At 45.7% G+C, this 14796-nt stretch overlaps 1 protein-coding gene across 2 annotated transcripts in view; it reads left to right on the plus strand.

Annotated features, from left to right (window-relative positions):
- Window positions 1-14796, plus strand: part of LOC112219593 (rabphilin-3A-like) — a 40059-nt gene extending 25263 nt beyond the window's left edge. The window contains exons 2-16 of one of the 2 annotated variants that reach the window (XM_024380958.2): window positions 3650-3796; window positions 4151-4280; window positions 4804-4890; window positions 5410-5665; window positions 5784-5975; window positions 6165-6329; window positions 6761-6840; window positions 6967-7041; window positions 7551-7660; window positions 7900-8026; window positions 8504-8560; window positions 11196-11341; window positions 13302-13383; window positions 13518-13614; window positions 13792-14796. In XM_024380958.2, the coding sequence (XP_024236726.1) occupies window positions 3663-3796; window positions 4151-4280; window positions 4804-4890; window positions 5410-5665; window positions 5784-5975; window positions 6165-6329; window positions 6761-6840; window positions 6967-7041; window positions 7551-7660; window positions 7900-8026; window positions 8504-8560; window positions 11196-11341; window positions 13302-13383; window positions 13518-13614; window positions 13792-13928 (1875 nt within the window). In that variant the 5' untranslated portion in view covers window positions 3650-3662 and the 3' untranslated portion in view covers window positions 13929-14796. Of the gene's footprint in view, window positions 1-3649; window positions 3797-4150; window positions 4281-4803; window positions 4891-5409; window positions 5666-5783; window positions 5976-6164; window positions 6330-6760; window positions 6841-6966; window positions 7042-7550; window positions 7661-7899; window positions 8027-8503; window positions 8561-11195; window positions 11342-12478; window positions 12741-13301; window positions 13384-13517; window positions 13615-13791 lie in introns of those variants that run through there. The other variant, XM_042302150.1, reaches the window with a different exon arrangement.

Here is a 14796-nt window from a genome sequence, read left to right on the forward strand (position 1 = left end):
ATCTGGAGACTGGCTAGGCCACTCCAGGACCATGAAATGCTTCTTACGAAGCCACTCCTTCGTTGCCCGGGCGGTGTGTTTGGGATCATTGTCATGCTGAAAGACCCAGCCACGTTTCATCTTCAATGCCCTTGCTGATGGAAGGAGGTTTTCACTCAAAATCTCACGATACATGGCCCCATTCATTCTTTCCTTTACACGGATCAGTCGTCCTGGTCCCTTTGCAGAAAAACAGCCCCAAAGCATGATATTTCCACCCCCATGCTTCACAGTAGGTATGGTGTCCTTTGGATGCAACTCAGCATTCTTTGTCCTCCAAACACGACGAGTTGAGTTTTTACCAAAAAGTTATATTTTGGTTTCATCTGACCATATGACATTCTCCCAATCTTCTTCTGGATCATCCAAATGCTCTCTAGCAAACTTCAGACGGGCCTGGACATGTACTGGCTTAAGCAGGGGGACACGTCTGGCACTGCAGGATTTGAGTCCCTGGCGGCGTAGTGTGTTACTGATGGTAGGCTTTGTTACTTTGGTCCCAGCTCTCTGCAGGTCATTCACTAGGTCCCCCCGTGTGGTTCTGGGATTTTTGCTCACCATTCTTGTGATCATTTTGACCCCACGGGGTGAGATCTTGTGTGGAGCCCCAGATCGAGGGAGATTGTCTTGTATGTCTTCCATTTCCTAATAATTGCTCCCACAGTTGATTTCTTCAAACCAAGCTGCTTACCTATTGCAGATTCAGTCTTCCCAGCCTGGTGCAGGTCTACAATTTTGTTTCTGGTGTCCTTTGACAGCTCTTTGGTCTTGGCCATAGTGGAGTTTGGAGTGTGACTGTTTGAGGTTGTGGACAGGTGTCTTTTATACTGATAACAAGTTCAAACAGGTGCCATTAATACAGGTAACGAGTGGAGGACAGAGGAGCCTCTTAAAGAAGAAGTTACAGGTCTGTGAGAGCCAGAAATCTTGCTTGTTTGTAGGTGACCAAATACTTATTTTCCACCATAATTTGCAAATAAATTCATTAAAAATCCTACAATGTGATTTTCTGGATTTTTTTTTCTAATTTTGTCTGTCATAGTTGAAGTGTACCAATGATGAAAATTACAGGCCTCTCTCGTTTTTTTAAGTGGGAGAACTTGCACAATTGGTGGCTGACTAAATACTTTTTTGCCCCACTGTATATATATATATTAACATCATATTTCCTTGCGTGTCATCCTACTGACTAACTCCCTTTAGTCACGTCTCTGGCTTTGATCTTAGCCCCTTTAGCCCTGCACAATGTGTGTGTGTTTGAGAATTACATCATGTTCAACTGTCGCATGTCCTCCCTCTCAGTGCCCTGACGACATTAGGAATCAGATAACCATTCTGTCCCCACCCCTTTACCCTGATCTAGACAATTGATTTACAACACCACTTCAACCAGCCCGACTCAATTGTGTGTGTGTGTGTGTGTGGGGGGGGGTGTGTGGTGTGTGTGTGTGTGTGTGTGTGTGTGTGTATGCGCCACAAAGTTGGTTCTTTGAGTATAATAGGCTACACGAGTGATATAGGTGTCTTGACCCACACATAGCCACAGGAAGAAGGGATGCTGAGGGTACTGAAGCACCCTCTGAAAAATCAGAATGAAAAAAAGGTATTCACAAAAGTAGTGCACTGGGCCTTTTGCTAGTCCTGTATTAGTGGGCAATTTTTGGTTTTATGTGATGTCTTACAATGTGTGCGAGAGATGAGGTCAGTCTCATGCCATTGTAGAATGTTCCCCCCACTTCAGCCTCAACCCACCAATGTCACACGCAGACACACACACACACACACACACACACGATGACAGGAATCAGTCAGGTTGCCAAACTGCCCGCTGTCACGGCAACCCCTGACATTTCCAATCATCAGGGAGAGAACATTATGAAAGGATAGAAAGGGCTGAGAGAGAGATGGGGGGGGGGGTGAGCGCGAGAGCGAGAGCGAGAAAGAGAAAGAGATATGTTTCCCATGCCAATAAAAGCCCTTAAATTGAATTGAGAGAGAGCAAACAAAGTGGAAAAGAGGCAGGGCAAACAGCTTGGTGATGCTTTGATATATACTTAAATGAACACACACCGTGTCAATCATTCAATCAAATCAAAAGCCCTTTTAACATCAGCAGTTGTCACAAAGTGTTTATACAGCCTAAAACCCCCAAAGTGCAAGCAATACAGATGTAGAAGCACGGTGGCTAGGGTCAACTCCCTACAAAGACTGGAACCTAGGAAGAGACCTAGAGAGGAACCAGGCTCTGAGGGCTGGCCAGTCCTCTTCTGGCTGTGCTGGGTGGAGAGGAACCAGGCTCTGAGGGGTGGCCAGTCCTCTTCTGGCTGTGCTGGGTGGAGAGGAACCAGGCTCTGAGGGCTGGCCAGTCCTCTTCTGGCTGTGCTGGGTGGAGAGGAACCAGGCTCTGATGGGTGGCCAGTCCTCTTCTGGCTGTGCTGGGTGGAGAGGAACCAGGCTCTGGGTGCTGGCCAGTCCTCTTCTGGCTGTGCTGGGTGGAGAGGAACTAGGCTCTGAGGGGTGGCCAGTCCTCTTCTAGCTGTGCTGGGTGGAGAGGAACCAGGCTCTGAGGACTGGCCAGTCCTCTTCTGGCTGTGCTGGGTGGAGAGTATAAGAGTAACGTGACCATGAAGGCCAGATCGTTCTTCAAAATGTTCAAACATTCATAGATGACCAGCAGGGTCAAATAATAATCACAGTGGTTGTAGAGGGTGCAACAGGTCAACACCTCAGGAGTAAATGTCAGTTGGCTTTTCATAGCCAAGCATTCAAAGGTTGAGACAGCAGGTGCGGCAGAGAGAGAGGAGAGGGGGAGGGGGGGGAGGTCGAAACAACACGTCCGGTGAACAGGTCAGGGTTCAGTACCAATGTTTCCCCAACTATTACAGAAGCAAAGTACCCACCTACCACTAATTGCTGTTACCTCTCCCAGCCCAAGACATTTGGTACAGCAGTTCTTCAGTTCAAAACCAGGGTAGCACCAGTTCTGTCTGCTCAATAGTCGTTTAGACCCCTGTTTGTCAACCCTGGTCCTGGTGACCCACAGCAAATGCTGAAATACACTGATCTAATGCACAGTCTTTCAATCCTGGTCCTGGGACCCAAAGGGTGCCATTTTTGTTTTTGCCCTACTGTACCACTCACCCACTTCCTTCAACTAATCAACTCCTCATCAAGCCTTTGACTTGAATCAAGTGGTAGGGCCAGGATTGAGAAACATTGATCTAAAGCAGTAGTTCCCAAACTGCGAGGGGTTGGTGGGGGGTCCCCTGCTGCGAGGGGTCCCCTGCTGTATCCTACGTGACAGTGTTCTAATCTAGCCGATGATAATGTTGTGTGCCTCTGTTGCCTGTTCAGTGAAAACATCTAGAGGCATGTTCAGTTACTAGTAGCGGGGTATTGAGCCCTGAGTACTACTCGGTAGTATTGAACCTAGAGTACACATCACTCCAGAGGCGACAGTTGACTTTTCTACATTTGAGTGTGCCGTGTCCTCTGATGTGTGTTTGTCCTCGGATTTGTGCATGTTAGGTCTGTAAGTGGCTGTGCAGGTGTGTCTCTTCTGATGTGTGTGTATGACGTTGTAAGTGTGTGTCCTGTCTCTGTCTGTCAGGTCAGTCAGCAGGATGCACCGGCACAGTGGAGGCCATGGAGGAGGAGGTCCTCAGGAAGTGGAGCTAACAGATGAAGAGAAGGAGATCATCAACAGTGTTCTGGCTCGGGCTGAGACCATGGAGGCCATGGAGCAGGAGAGGATCGGGTGAGACAGAGAGAGAGAGAGAGAGAGAGAGAGAGAGAGAGAGAGAGAGAGAGAGAGAGAGAGGAGGGGGAGAGGGGGGGAAATGAGAAAGAGACAAAACTGTGTGTGTGTGTTTGATCTCTCCACTCTATGTGGTTGGCGACCTGTCTGGACAAAAGACAGCATGGCCAGATGGTGAGTCTGGCAGTCTGATGTGTGTTGCGTGTATTTACTGTGTGTGTGTGTGTGTGTGTGTGTGTGTGTGTGTGTGTGTGTGTGTGTGTGTGTGTGTGTGTGTGTGTGTGTCTGTGTGTCTGTGTGTCTGTGTGTCTGTAACTGTGTCTGTGTCTGTAACTGTGTCTGTGTGTTCTGCAGGCGTTTTGCCACTAGGTTGGACAGTATGAAGAAAACAGCATGTGGAGATGGTCACTCTCGCTGTCTGCTGTGTGGAGAGACGTTTGGCCAGCAGGGAGTCAACTCCGTACTCTGTTCCCACTGCAAGAAGGTAACTAGCACACATAATAGAGCTATGTAGAGAGTCTGGACAGTTATCAGAGGTCCAAGTCCTGTAGGTCTCTGTGGTTTCTCGTCTTCTTTTGTTCGACTTACTACTTCATGTTGCTTTGAGCAGAGCTGATTCTGTCAGTAGTCTGGTATGTGCTCCTAAATCATTTCTGTCGCTCTCTTTGTCTAGCTCCCAAACTGTGCCTACATTTGTCCTACACTCTCAGAAAAAAGGGTTCTTTAGCTGTCCCCATAGGAGAACCCTTTTGGTTCCAGGTAGAACCCTTTTTGGTTCCAGGTAGAACTCTTTTGGGTTCCATGTTTAACCCTCTGGGGGAAAGGGTTCTACACGGAACCCACTAGGGTTCTACCTGGAAGCAAAAAAGGGTTCTTCAAAGGGTTCTCCTATTGGTAGAGCCGAAGAACCCTTTCAGGTTCTAGATAGCACCTTTTCTTCTATGAGTGTATCATAAAAATAACTCTGGTTTAAGTAAGTGTGTGTATGTGTGTGTTTCTGCTCGCAGCATATGTGCAGTAAGTGTGGGATTCAGAACAACAGCCGGTCGTCATGTCCTGTGTGGGTCTGTAGGATCTGCAGCGAGCACAAAGAGGTGAGAGAGGAGGGGGAAATAGAGAGAGCGAGATGGAGAGAGGAAAGGAGGGGTGGAATGATAGAGAAATTATAGGTTGAAGACCAAAACAAATGTTGTTTTAATGTATACTCCACGAATACACCTTCATGTTAATAAATAATTAGAAAATATTGTGTTTGTTTGTCCCATCACAATCAAAATGTATGGGGGAGAGAAGGGTTCAGCTGTTCAGACTTAATCACACTCGCACTTTATTTTTTGGGTTGGCTTAGTCACCCCGTTTCACAGTATTGTTTAGTGCTGACCCTGTGTTCGGTGAAACCGCTCCCCAGGGAACCTTTAATTAAATGGCCCTACCTGTCAGTCCAATGTGAGATAACTCATCTGCTAAGCACGCTACCCCTCCTCTCTCACTCCATCTCAATCTCGCTCTCTCCATCAAATGTTCTCTTTCTCTGTCTCCCCCCCCCTCTCTCTCTACATCTCTTCCTCTCTCTCTCTTTCTCTCTGTCACTCCATCTCTCTCTCCATGTCTAGATGTTGAAGCGTTCTGGAGCGTGGTTCTTTAAGGGCCAACCCCAGAAGGTCCTCCCTGCTCCCCTGCCCATCTCCAGGCCCAGAGGGACAGGTAGAGAGAGCCCCCGTACCCTGAACCCCACCCATCACCAGCCCAGTACCCAGCCCTATGCCCGTACCCAGACCCAGCCCATCTACCAGCCAGACGCTGGTGCCCAGGACTGCACAGAGCAGCAGGAGCAGCAGGGTAACTGCTGCTCCAACACAGAGAACCAAGGTGAGCAGTGGAAACAAGCATTAAGATTTCACGACTCGTTGGACTTGCATGAGAGGTACATGCAAAAGCTTGTTGCGTATTTCAACATGTCATCTTCCTCTCTCCGATCTTGTCTCAGAGCCCACCGATGAGCCCCCGTACTCCAGCTCAGAGCAACAGGACCCAGAGGGGTATAGGTCTGCTCAGACACTAGGGGGCGTTGCTGTGCAGGAAGAGTTGGTGAAGAACCAGTCTAAGTTAGGCTCCAGACCTCCCACAGCCAGGGGGAGAGAGAACACGCCAGCTCCAGCTGACTCAGTCACACTACAGGGTACGATTGTAGGGTCAGCTCGCCCAAATTACAAAATGACATGTTTTTCCTTACCCTCCCTAAAAGCAGTCAATGGATAATAACTGCTTTGGTTTTGTTTGCCTACCTGTTACCACCAACCGCTCAGATGCATAATCCCTTCTACTTGGAGATTGAGACTGACTAAATAGCGGCGTTTCTCTACCTCAGCCCCTGCGCCCGAGGAGAGCAGACACCCTCACCAGAGGGAGGATAGAGCCCCAACTCCAGTCGGGGAGGAGAAACCCACTCCTGCCCCCAAACCCACCCTGGCAGCACGCCCAGCCCCCGCTCCTGTCGAGGACGATGACAACGAATATGACTCTGATGAATCCAGTAAGTGTGTGTCCTTCTATAACACATGTACCTTTTTATTGATTTCAGTCACTTCAGACATTTGATGACTTCCTCTACCTTGTCACTAAGCACGACCCTCTACATACCGTGTGCATACAGTCACCATCAGTCTTTATTAGCCCACTGGGAAATTTGGTTCCCAAGCAGGGACATTGTAGACCAACCATATGAAACACATATTCTAATGCACACACATACACGCTTCCTCTCTGTTCTGTTATTCTCTCTCTCTGTCTCTCTGTCTCTCTGTCTCTCTGTCTCTCTCTCTCTCTGTCTCTCTATCTCTCTCTCTCTCTCTGTGTCTCTCTGTCTTTCTGTCTCTCTGTCTCTCTGTCTCTCTCTCTGTGTGTGTGTGTGTTGGGTGAGGGAACCAATCTGAGCATGATGTTCTTTTGTTCTGTCCGCATCAGCCACCCTGGGGTTACTGGAGTTCACTCTGCATTATGAACAGGAGAGCAACGCACTGCACTGCAATATAGTCAAAGCCAAGGTATACACACACACCGCTAGCTTCAGTGACATGCTTGAATGGTTCATCTTTAGGTTGATATTCTCTATTTCTACTCTTCTGCTCTCTCTCTCTCTCTCTCTCTCTCTCTCTCTCTCTCTCTCTCAGGGCCTAAAGCCGATGGACTCTAATGGCCTAGCAGACCCTTACGTCAAGCTGCACCTCTTACCTGGTGCCAGTAAGGTAACTTCCAACACTTCTGGTTGTAGTAGGCCTGTTTCTGCTGCCTGTTGACACAGACTTGTATCACTCACAGAAGTTCCAAGAGAATAAAGACATTTCAAATGTCATATTATGTCTATATACAGTGTTGTAATGATGTGCAAATAGTCGGCCTTTATCAATAACAAGGCTTTGCTCACTGAGTCTGTACATTCCTTCATTTTGGGTCAGTCACAGTGGCCAGATACTCTGCCACTGTGTACTCTCTGTTTAGGGCCAAATAGCATTCTAGTTTGCTCAGTTTTCTTGTTAATTCTTTCCAATGTGTCAAGTAATCATCTTTTTGTTTTCTCATTATTTTGGTTGGGACTAATTGTGTTGCTGTCGTGGGGCTCTGTGGGGTCTCTCTGTCTCTCTCTCCCTCTCCATCTGTCTCCCTGTCTTCTGCTCTATTTCTTCCCCTGCCACCCCCCTCTCCCTGTCTTCCCCCTCTCCCCGTTCCCCCCTCTCCTCTCTCCCCGTCTCCACAGTCTAACAAGCTGCGTACTAAGACACTGAAGGGCACTCTGAACCCAGTGTGGAATGAGACTCTGGTGTACCATGGTATCACTGACGACGACATGCAGCGCAAAACACTACGGTAAATACAGGCAGGCTCGCCCATACCATATAACACCACTGTATATGTGTCACCCACTGGGTCATCTGAAATTAAAACGTTTACGTTGATATTGGCCTAGTTTAGTTCCCTGGCTCTCCATTTACATCAGTTAGATTTCCCAGGGATAAAGGGAACCAAAAGAATAAAAAACTCTTCGGTGATGATACAAAACGATGTAAAAAAAAAAAAGAGAACAGAACTCCTCTTCCTGCTTCCAGGCTGTCAGTGAGTGATATGGACAAGTTTGGGCACAATGAGTTCATCGGAGAGACACGTGTTGCTCTGAAGAAACTCAAAGCCAACCAGAAGAAGAACTACAGTGTGTGTCTGGAGAGGGTGGTCCAGGTAGGAACTATAACAGTATGTGTCTGGAGAGAGTGGTCCAGGTAGGATCTACAACAGTGTGTGTCTGGAGAGGGTGGTCCAGGTAGGATCTACAACAGTGTGTGTCTATGAGAGGGTGGTCCAGGTAGGAACTACAACAGTGTGTGTCTGGAGAGGGTGGTCCAGGTAGGATCTACAACAGTGTGTGTCTATGAGAGGGTGGTCCAGGTAGGAACTACAACAGTGTGTATCTGGAGAGGGTGGTCCAGGTAGGAACTACAACAATGTGTGTCTAGAGAGGGTGGTCCAGGTAGGAACTACAACAATTTGTGTCTGGAGAGGGTGGTCCAGGTAGGAACTACAACAGTGTGTGTCTGTGAGGGCACACATCCAGGTCCGGAGACAGTTGTAACCTTTGCATTGTGGATGCAACTGTTAATAATCATGATATAAGTGATTTCACCCCCACTCTCCCCCTTTGCTCCCCCCCTCTCCCAGGTGAAGAAGGCAGGAACAGGAGGCTCAGCCCGGGGCATGGCACTCTACGAGGAGGAGGTAAGACTCGCCTGAGACAGGATTTACACTCAGGATTCACACTTCACGTTCACGCCTAAGATTTACGCCTGTAACTCCGGTGAGGGAACAAAATTGTAGCTGAATGCTGACATCACATGTATTATTCATTTCCATTGAATTTGCCTTGCTATCTATTGTTGTCTCCACAAGATAAATACCTTTCAAGGATAGGAGGCTGTTGAGGGGAGGATGGCTCATAATAATGACTGGATTGAAGTGAATCGAATGGTATCAAACACAAGGAAACCATGTGTTTGATGTGTCAATACTATTCCATTCATTCCATTATTATGAACCCGTCCTCCCCAGTTAAGGTGCCACCAGCCGCCTTTATAATATTTATCTCTGTTTCTACTGTGGCCTGTGGCCCTGTTCTATATTCCCGAAGGAAATGGCTTTTTAGTTTTACTGTCAGAATAACTTGCACCCAGAGTTGGCCACACATTACATAACTCAGATGACAGATCACGTACAGTGCCAATTAGAACGTATTCATACCCATTGACTTATTCCACATTTTGTTGTGTTACAGCCTAAAATCACAATGGATTAAATAAACACATATTCTCACCCATCTATACACAATGCCCCATAATTGCAAAGTCAAAACATGTTGATTGAAAATGAAATAGAGAAATATCTCATTTACATACAGTACGTATTCACACCCCTGAGTCAATACATGTTGGAATCACCTTTGGCAACGCTCTCTAAGAGCTTTGCACACCTGGATTGTACAATATTCGCACATTATTGTTTAAAACAATTCTTCAAGCTCTGTCAAGTTGGCTGTTAATCATTGCTAGATAGCCATTTTCAAGTATTGCAATAGATTTTCAAGCCAATTTAAGTCCAAACTTTAACTAGGCCACTCAGGAACATTCAATGTCTTCTCAATAAGCAACTCCAGTGTATATTAGGCCTTGTGTTTTAGGTTATTGTCCTACTGAAAGGTGAATTTGTCTCCCAGTGTCTGTTGGAAATCAGACTGAACCAGGTTTTCCTCTGGAATTTTGCCTGTGCTTAGCACTATTCCGTTTATTTTAACCTAAAAAAAACTCCCTAGTCCAGTGGTCACCAAGCTTTTCTGAGTCAAGATCACTTTCTGAGTCCAAAAGAAAGCTGAGATCTACTACTCAGATTTAAAATCAAATTAAAATTAAAAACAGAAGCAACATTAACCTATTAACCTATTAAAACAGTTCTGTAGCAATGAGGTTTGTCCAGTAGGCTATAGGCCCAATGCATTACCACTGCACATTAGCTATGCTTTAATTGCCCTGCTAATGTTGCTCTTCTCAGACCATTTTGAAATGTCAACATTTTCAGTATATGGTCACACTGGTAATAGATCATTTGTTGTATTACTTGTGAGGTACAGCTGAGTGAGCATAATAATTAGTTTATTTTATTGGACTGATGGTCTCCATCTGATGTGAGGGGACATCAGTGAGGCTGCCTCTCACCCAACTCACCATCCCTCCACTCTCCCTCCCTCCACTGAGACAAATGGGACACAGTCTTCCAGCTGATGGCGAAACTCAAGACGCACTGAATTATTTCTGCCTCATTCATGTTGTTACTCCTATGACCATGGAAAGTGAAATATTCCTCAATATTAAAAAACTTGCCACCTGGCCAAACTGAGCAATCAGGGGAGAACAGCCTTGATCAGGGAGGTGACCAAGAACACGATGGTCACTCTGACAGAGCTCCAGAGTTCCTCTGTGGAGATGGGAGAACCTTCCAGAAGGACAACCATCTCTGCAGCACTCCACCACTAAGGCCTTTATGGTAGAGTGGCCAGACGGAAGCCACTCCTCAGTAAAAGGTACATGACAGCCCGCTTGGAGTTTGCCAAAAGGCACCTAAAGGACTCTCAGACCATGAGAAACAAGATTCTCTGGTATGATGAAACCAAGATTGAACTCTTTGGCCTGAATGCCAAGCATCACATCTGGAGGAAACCTGGCACCATCTTGCTGTAGGGATGTTTTTCAGTGGCAGGGACTGAGAGATTAGTCAGGATCAAGGGAGAGTTGAGCGGAGTAAATACAGAGAGATCCTTGATGAAAACCTGCTCTAGAGCGCTCAGGACCTCAGACTGGGGCGAAGGTTCATCTTCCAACAGGACAACAACCCTAAGCACACAGCCAAGACAATGCAGGAGTGGCTTCGGAACAAGTCTCTGAATGACCTTGAGTGGCCCAGCCAGAGCCCGGACTTGAACCCGATCGAACATCTTTGGAGAGACCTGAAAATAGCTGTGCAGCGACACTCCCCATCCAACCTGACAGAGCTTGAGAGGATCTGCAGAGAAGAATGGGAGAAACTCCCCAAATACTGAGGAACACAAACATTTCTAAACCTGTTTTTGATTTGTCATTATTGGGTATGAGTGTAAATTGATGAGGGAAAAAAACAATTTCATCCATTTTAGAATAAAATGCACTGTACAGTACATGCATGGATTATATATACTGTACATGTCATGAAAATCTTTGATATGTTAATCTATATGGGAAAAATGTTATCGTAGTGGATGTAAATCCACTTGCAAATCTTGTCTGTGCGTGTGTTCGTACATTTCTGTGTGTGTGTGTGTGTCCTACAGGTAAAGGAGGATGCAGAGGAGAGGGGTCGTATCCTGGTCTCTCTAACCTACAGTACCCAGCAGGGTCGTCTGATAGTGGGAGTGGTGCGATGTGCTCACCTGGCAGCTATGGACTCTAATGGATACTCAGACCCCTTCGTCAAGATGTATGTGTTCTATTAATCTAGCTACACTGTCTGTCTGTCTGTCTGTCTGTCTGTCTGTCTGTCTGTCTGTCTGTATATACAGTGGGGCAAACAAGTATTTAGTCAGCCACCAATTGTGCAAGTTCTCCCACTTAAAAAGATGAGAGAGGCCTGTAATTTTCATCATAGGTACACTTCAACTATGACAGACAAAATGAGAGAAAAAAATCAGAAAATCACATTGTAGGATTTTTAATGAATTTATTTGCAAATTATGGTGGAAGATAAGTATTTGGTCAACTGTGAGAGACGAAATCTAAAACAAAAATCCAGAAAATTACATTGTATGATTTTAAGTAATTAATTTGCATTTTATTGCATGACATAAGTATTTGATACATCTGAAAAGCAGGACTTAATATTTGGTACAGAAACCTTTGTTTGCAATTACAGAGATCATACTTTTCCCGTAGTTCTTGACCAGGTTTGCACACACTGTAGCAGGGATTTTGGCCCACTCCTCCATACAGTCCTTCTCCAGATCCTTCAGGTTTGGGGGCTGTCGCTGGGCAATACAGACTTTCAGCTCCCTCCAAAGATTTTCTATTGGGTTCAGGTCTGGAGACTGGCTAGGCCACTCCAGGACCTTGAGATGCTTCTTATGGAGCCACTCCTTAGTTGCCCTGGCTGTGTGTTTCGGGTCATTGTCATGCTGGAAGACCCAGCCACGACCCATCTTCAATGCTCTTACTGGGGGAAGGAGGTTGTTGGCCAAGATCTCGCGATACATGGCCCCATCCATCCTCCCCTCAATACGGTGCAGTCGTCCTGTCCCCTTTGCAGAAAAGCATCCCCAAAGAATGATGTTTCCACCACCATGCTTCACGGTTGGGATGGTGTTCTTGGGGTTGTACTCATCCTTATTCTTCCTCCAAACACGGCGAGTGGAGTTTAGACCAAAAAGCTCTATTTTTGTCTCATCAGACCACATGACCTTCTCCCATTCCTCCTCTGGATGATCCAGATGGTTATTGGCAAACTTCAGACGGGCCTGGACATGCGCTGTCTTGAGCAGGGGGACCTTGCATGCGCTGCAGGATTTTAATCCATGACGGCGTAGTGTGTTACTAATGATTTTCTTTGCGACTGTGGTCCCAGCTCTCTGCAGGTCATTGACCAGGTCCTGCCGTGTAGTTCTGGACTGATCCCTCACCTTCCTCATGATCATTGATGCCCCACGAGGTGAGATCTTGCATGGAGCCCCAGACCGAGCGTGATTGACCGTTATCTTGAACTTCTTTCATTTTCTAATAATTGCGCCAACAGTTGTTGCCTTCTCACCAAGCTGCTTGCCTATTTTCCTGTAGCCCATCCCAGCCTTGTGCAGGTCTACAATTTTATCCCTGATGTCCTTACACAGCTCTCTGGTCTTGGCCATTGTGGAGAGGTTGGAGTCTGTTTGATTGAGTGTGTGGACAGGTGTCTTTTATACAGGTAACGAGTTCAAACAGGTGCAGTTAATACAGGTAATGAGTGGAGAACAGGAGGGCTTCTTAAAGAAGGACTAACAGGTCTGTGAGAGCTGGAATTCTTACTGGTTGGTAGGTGATCAAATACTTATGTCATGCAATAAAATGCTAATTAATTACTTAAAAATCATACAATGTGATTCTTTGGATTTTTGTTTTAGATTCTGTCTCTCACAGTTGAAGTGTACCTATGATAAAAATGACAGACCTCTACATGCTTTGTAAATAGGAAACACTGCCGATTTTGCAGGTTATCAAGTACTTGTTCTCCCCACTGTATATATATATCCCTATCCCTTGATTGCTGATGTTCACCTTCCTCTTCTATGACCCTGTCCTACAGCCTTAAACATTTGATGGACGGATGGATGGGTGGATGGACGGATGGCTAGATTGATTGGTTGGTTGATTGAATGTGGATTGATTCTCTCTCCTGTGATTGTGACCTGCAGCTTCCTGAAACCAGACATGGGGAAGAAAGCCAAGAACAAGACTCAGATAAAAAAGAAGACGCTGAACCCAGAGTTCAACGAGGTTAATGTCCCCTCATATATATCAATAACAACACAATATCAGGTTCCAGGCCATTGTTTTATTAATACAGAGTGTAATGGCGGTCTGGGTCTTTGCACTGAGCATGGAGTGTGATGGCTGAAGTTGTGTTGCAGGAGTTCAGCTATGAGATCAAACATGGTGAGCTGGCCAAGAAGAGCCTGGACATCTCAGTCTGGGACTATGACATGGGAACATCCAATGATTTCATTGGTGAGTTGGGAATTTGACATGGGGCAAATCCAGCATTTTCATTGGTCAGTTGAGAAATCCAACGATTTCATTGGGGAGTTCAGTAACGATGGCAGAATGAATGTACTTTCAATGTTTAGCAAACTATATTGTGCACTTTTAAAGCCGACTTCAAAGTAAAAACCTTCTCCCCTTCAGGAGGGTGCCAGCTGGGCATCACAGCCAAGGGGGAATGTCTGAAGCACTGGTACGAATGTCTGAAGAACAAAGACAAGAAGATCGAGCGCTGGCATGTCCTCCTAGATGACAACACCGTTAAAGACACGGACGACTAAGACACGACCTCTTCTTCCGCTTCTCCTCCTCCCTAGATTCATCCACCCCAGGCTGTTTCTATCTTCCTCTCAAATACATTATTTTGTCTTCCATTCTTGGTCTTCCTACTTTTAGTAATGTAAACCTGAATTAGCAGCAAATTAAGGGCCTCTGTTTTTACAACTTCTTTCTTCGTGTGCTGACAGAATGCTTATTGTATGCATGTACTCATCAACACAGTGTTTACAGTGAAACAAAAAGAACTGCAACACATTATATAGATTACATTATGTAGATGACATCGTCTCTGACCCCCACCCTGGATTGTGCTGTACAGAGTTATGGCATGGTCATAATCTGTGTTCTATACTTCTATACTGTGCTCTTATGACATGGTCATAATCTATGTTCTATGCTTCTATACTGTGCCCTTATGACATGGTCATAATCTGTGTTCTATACTTCTATACTGTGCTCTTATGACATGGTCATAATCTGTGTTCTATACTTCTATACTGTGCTCTCATGACATGGTCATAATCTGTATTCTATACTTCTATACCGTAACTGCAGGGTACTAGGGTTTGCTCTGACAAAGCATAATCTTCAAGTGGTACTGTATGTACAAACAGTTTGTTAAAAGGAGGATATGATGGATGTTACGGAACATATATTGATGTTATTTATGTATGAAGATGTTTACATAGTTAGTATTAGCTGTTTATGTTGCTAACATGTCATGTTATTGAGCATTAGCTCGCCTAAGAACCATGGGATATCATAGAAACCTGGAATGCACTGATTTAGATATTGCTCTCTATTTCTTTCTTTCTTTCTCTATCTAGCTCTGTCTGTCTCTCTGTCTGTCTCTCTGTCTCTCTATCTCTG

This window comes from Oncorhynchus tshawytscha, linkage group LG20 (genome assembly GCF_018296145.1).
Source record: "Oncorhynchus tshawytscha isolate Ot180627B linkage group LG20, Otsh_v2.0, whole genome shotgun sequence".
Lineage (NCBI taxonomy): Eukaryota > Metazoa > Chordata > Actinopteri > Salmoniformes > Salmonidae > Oncorhynchus > Oncorhynchus tshawytscha.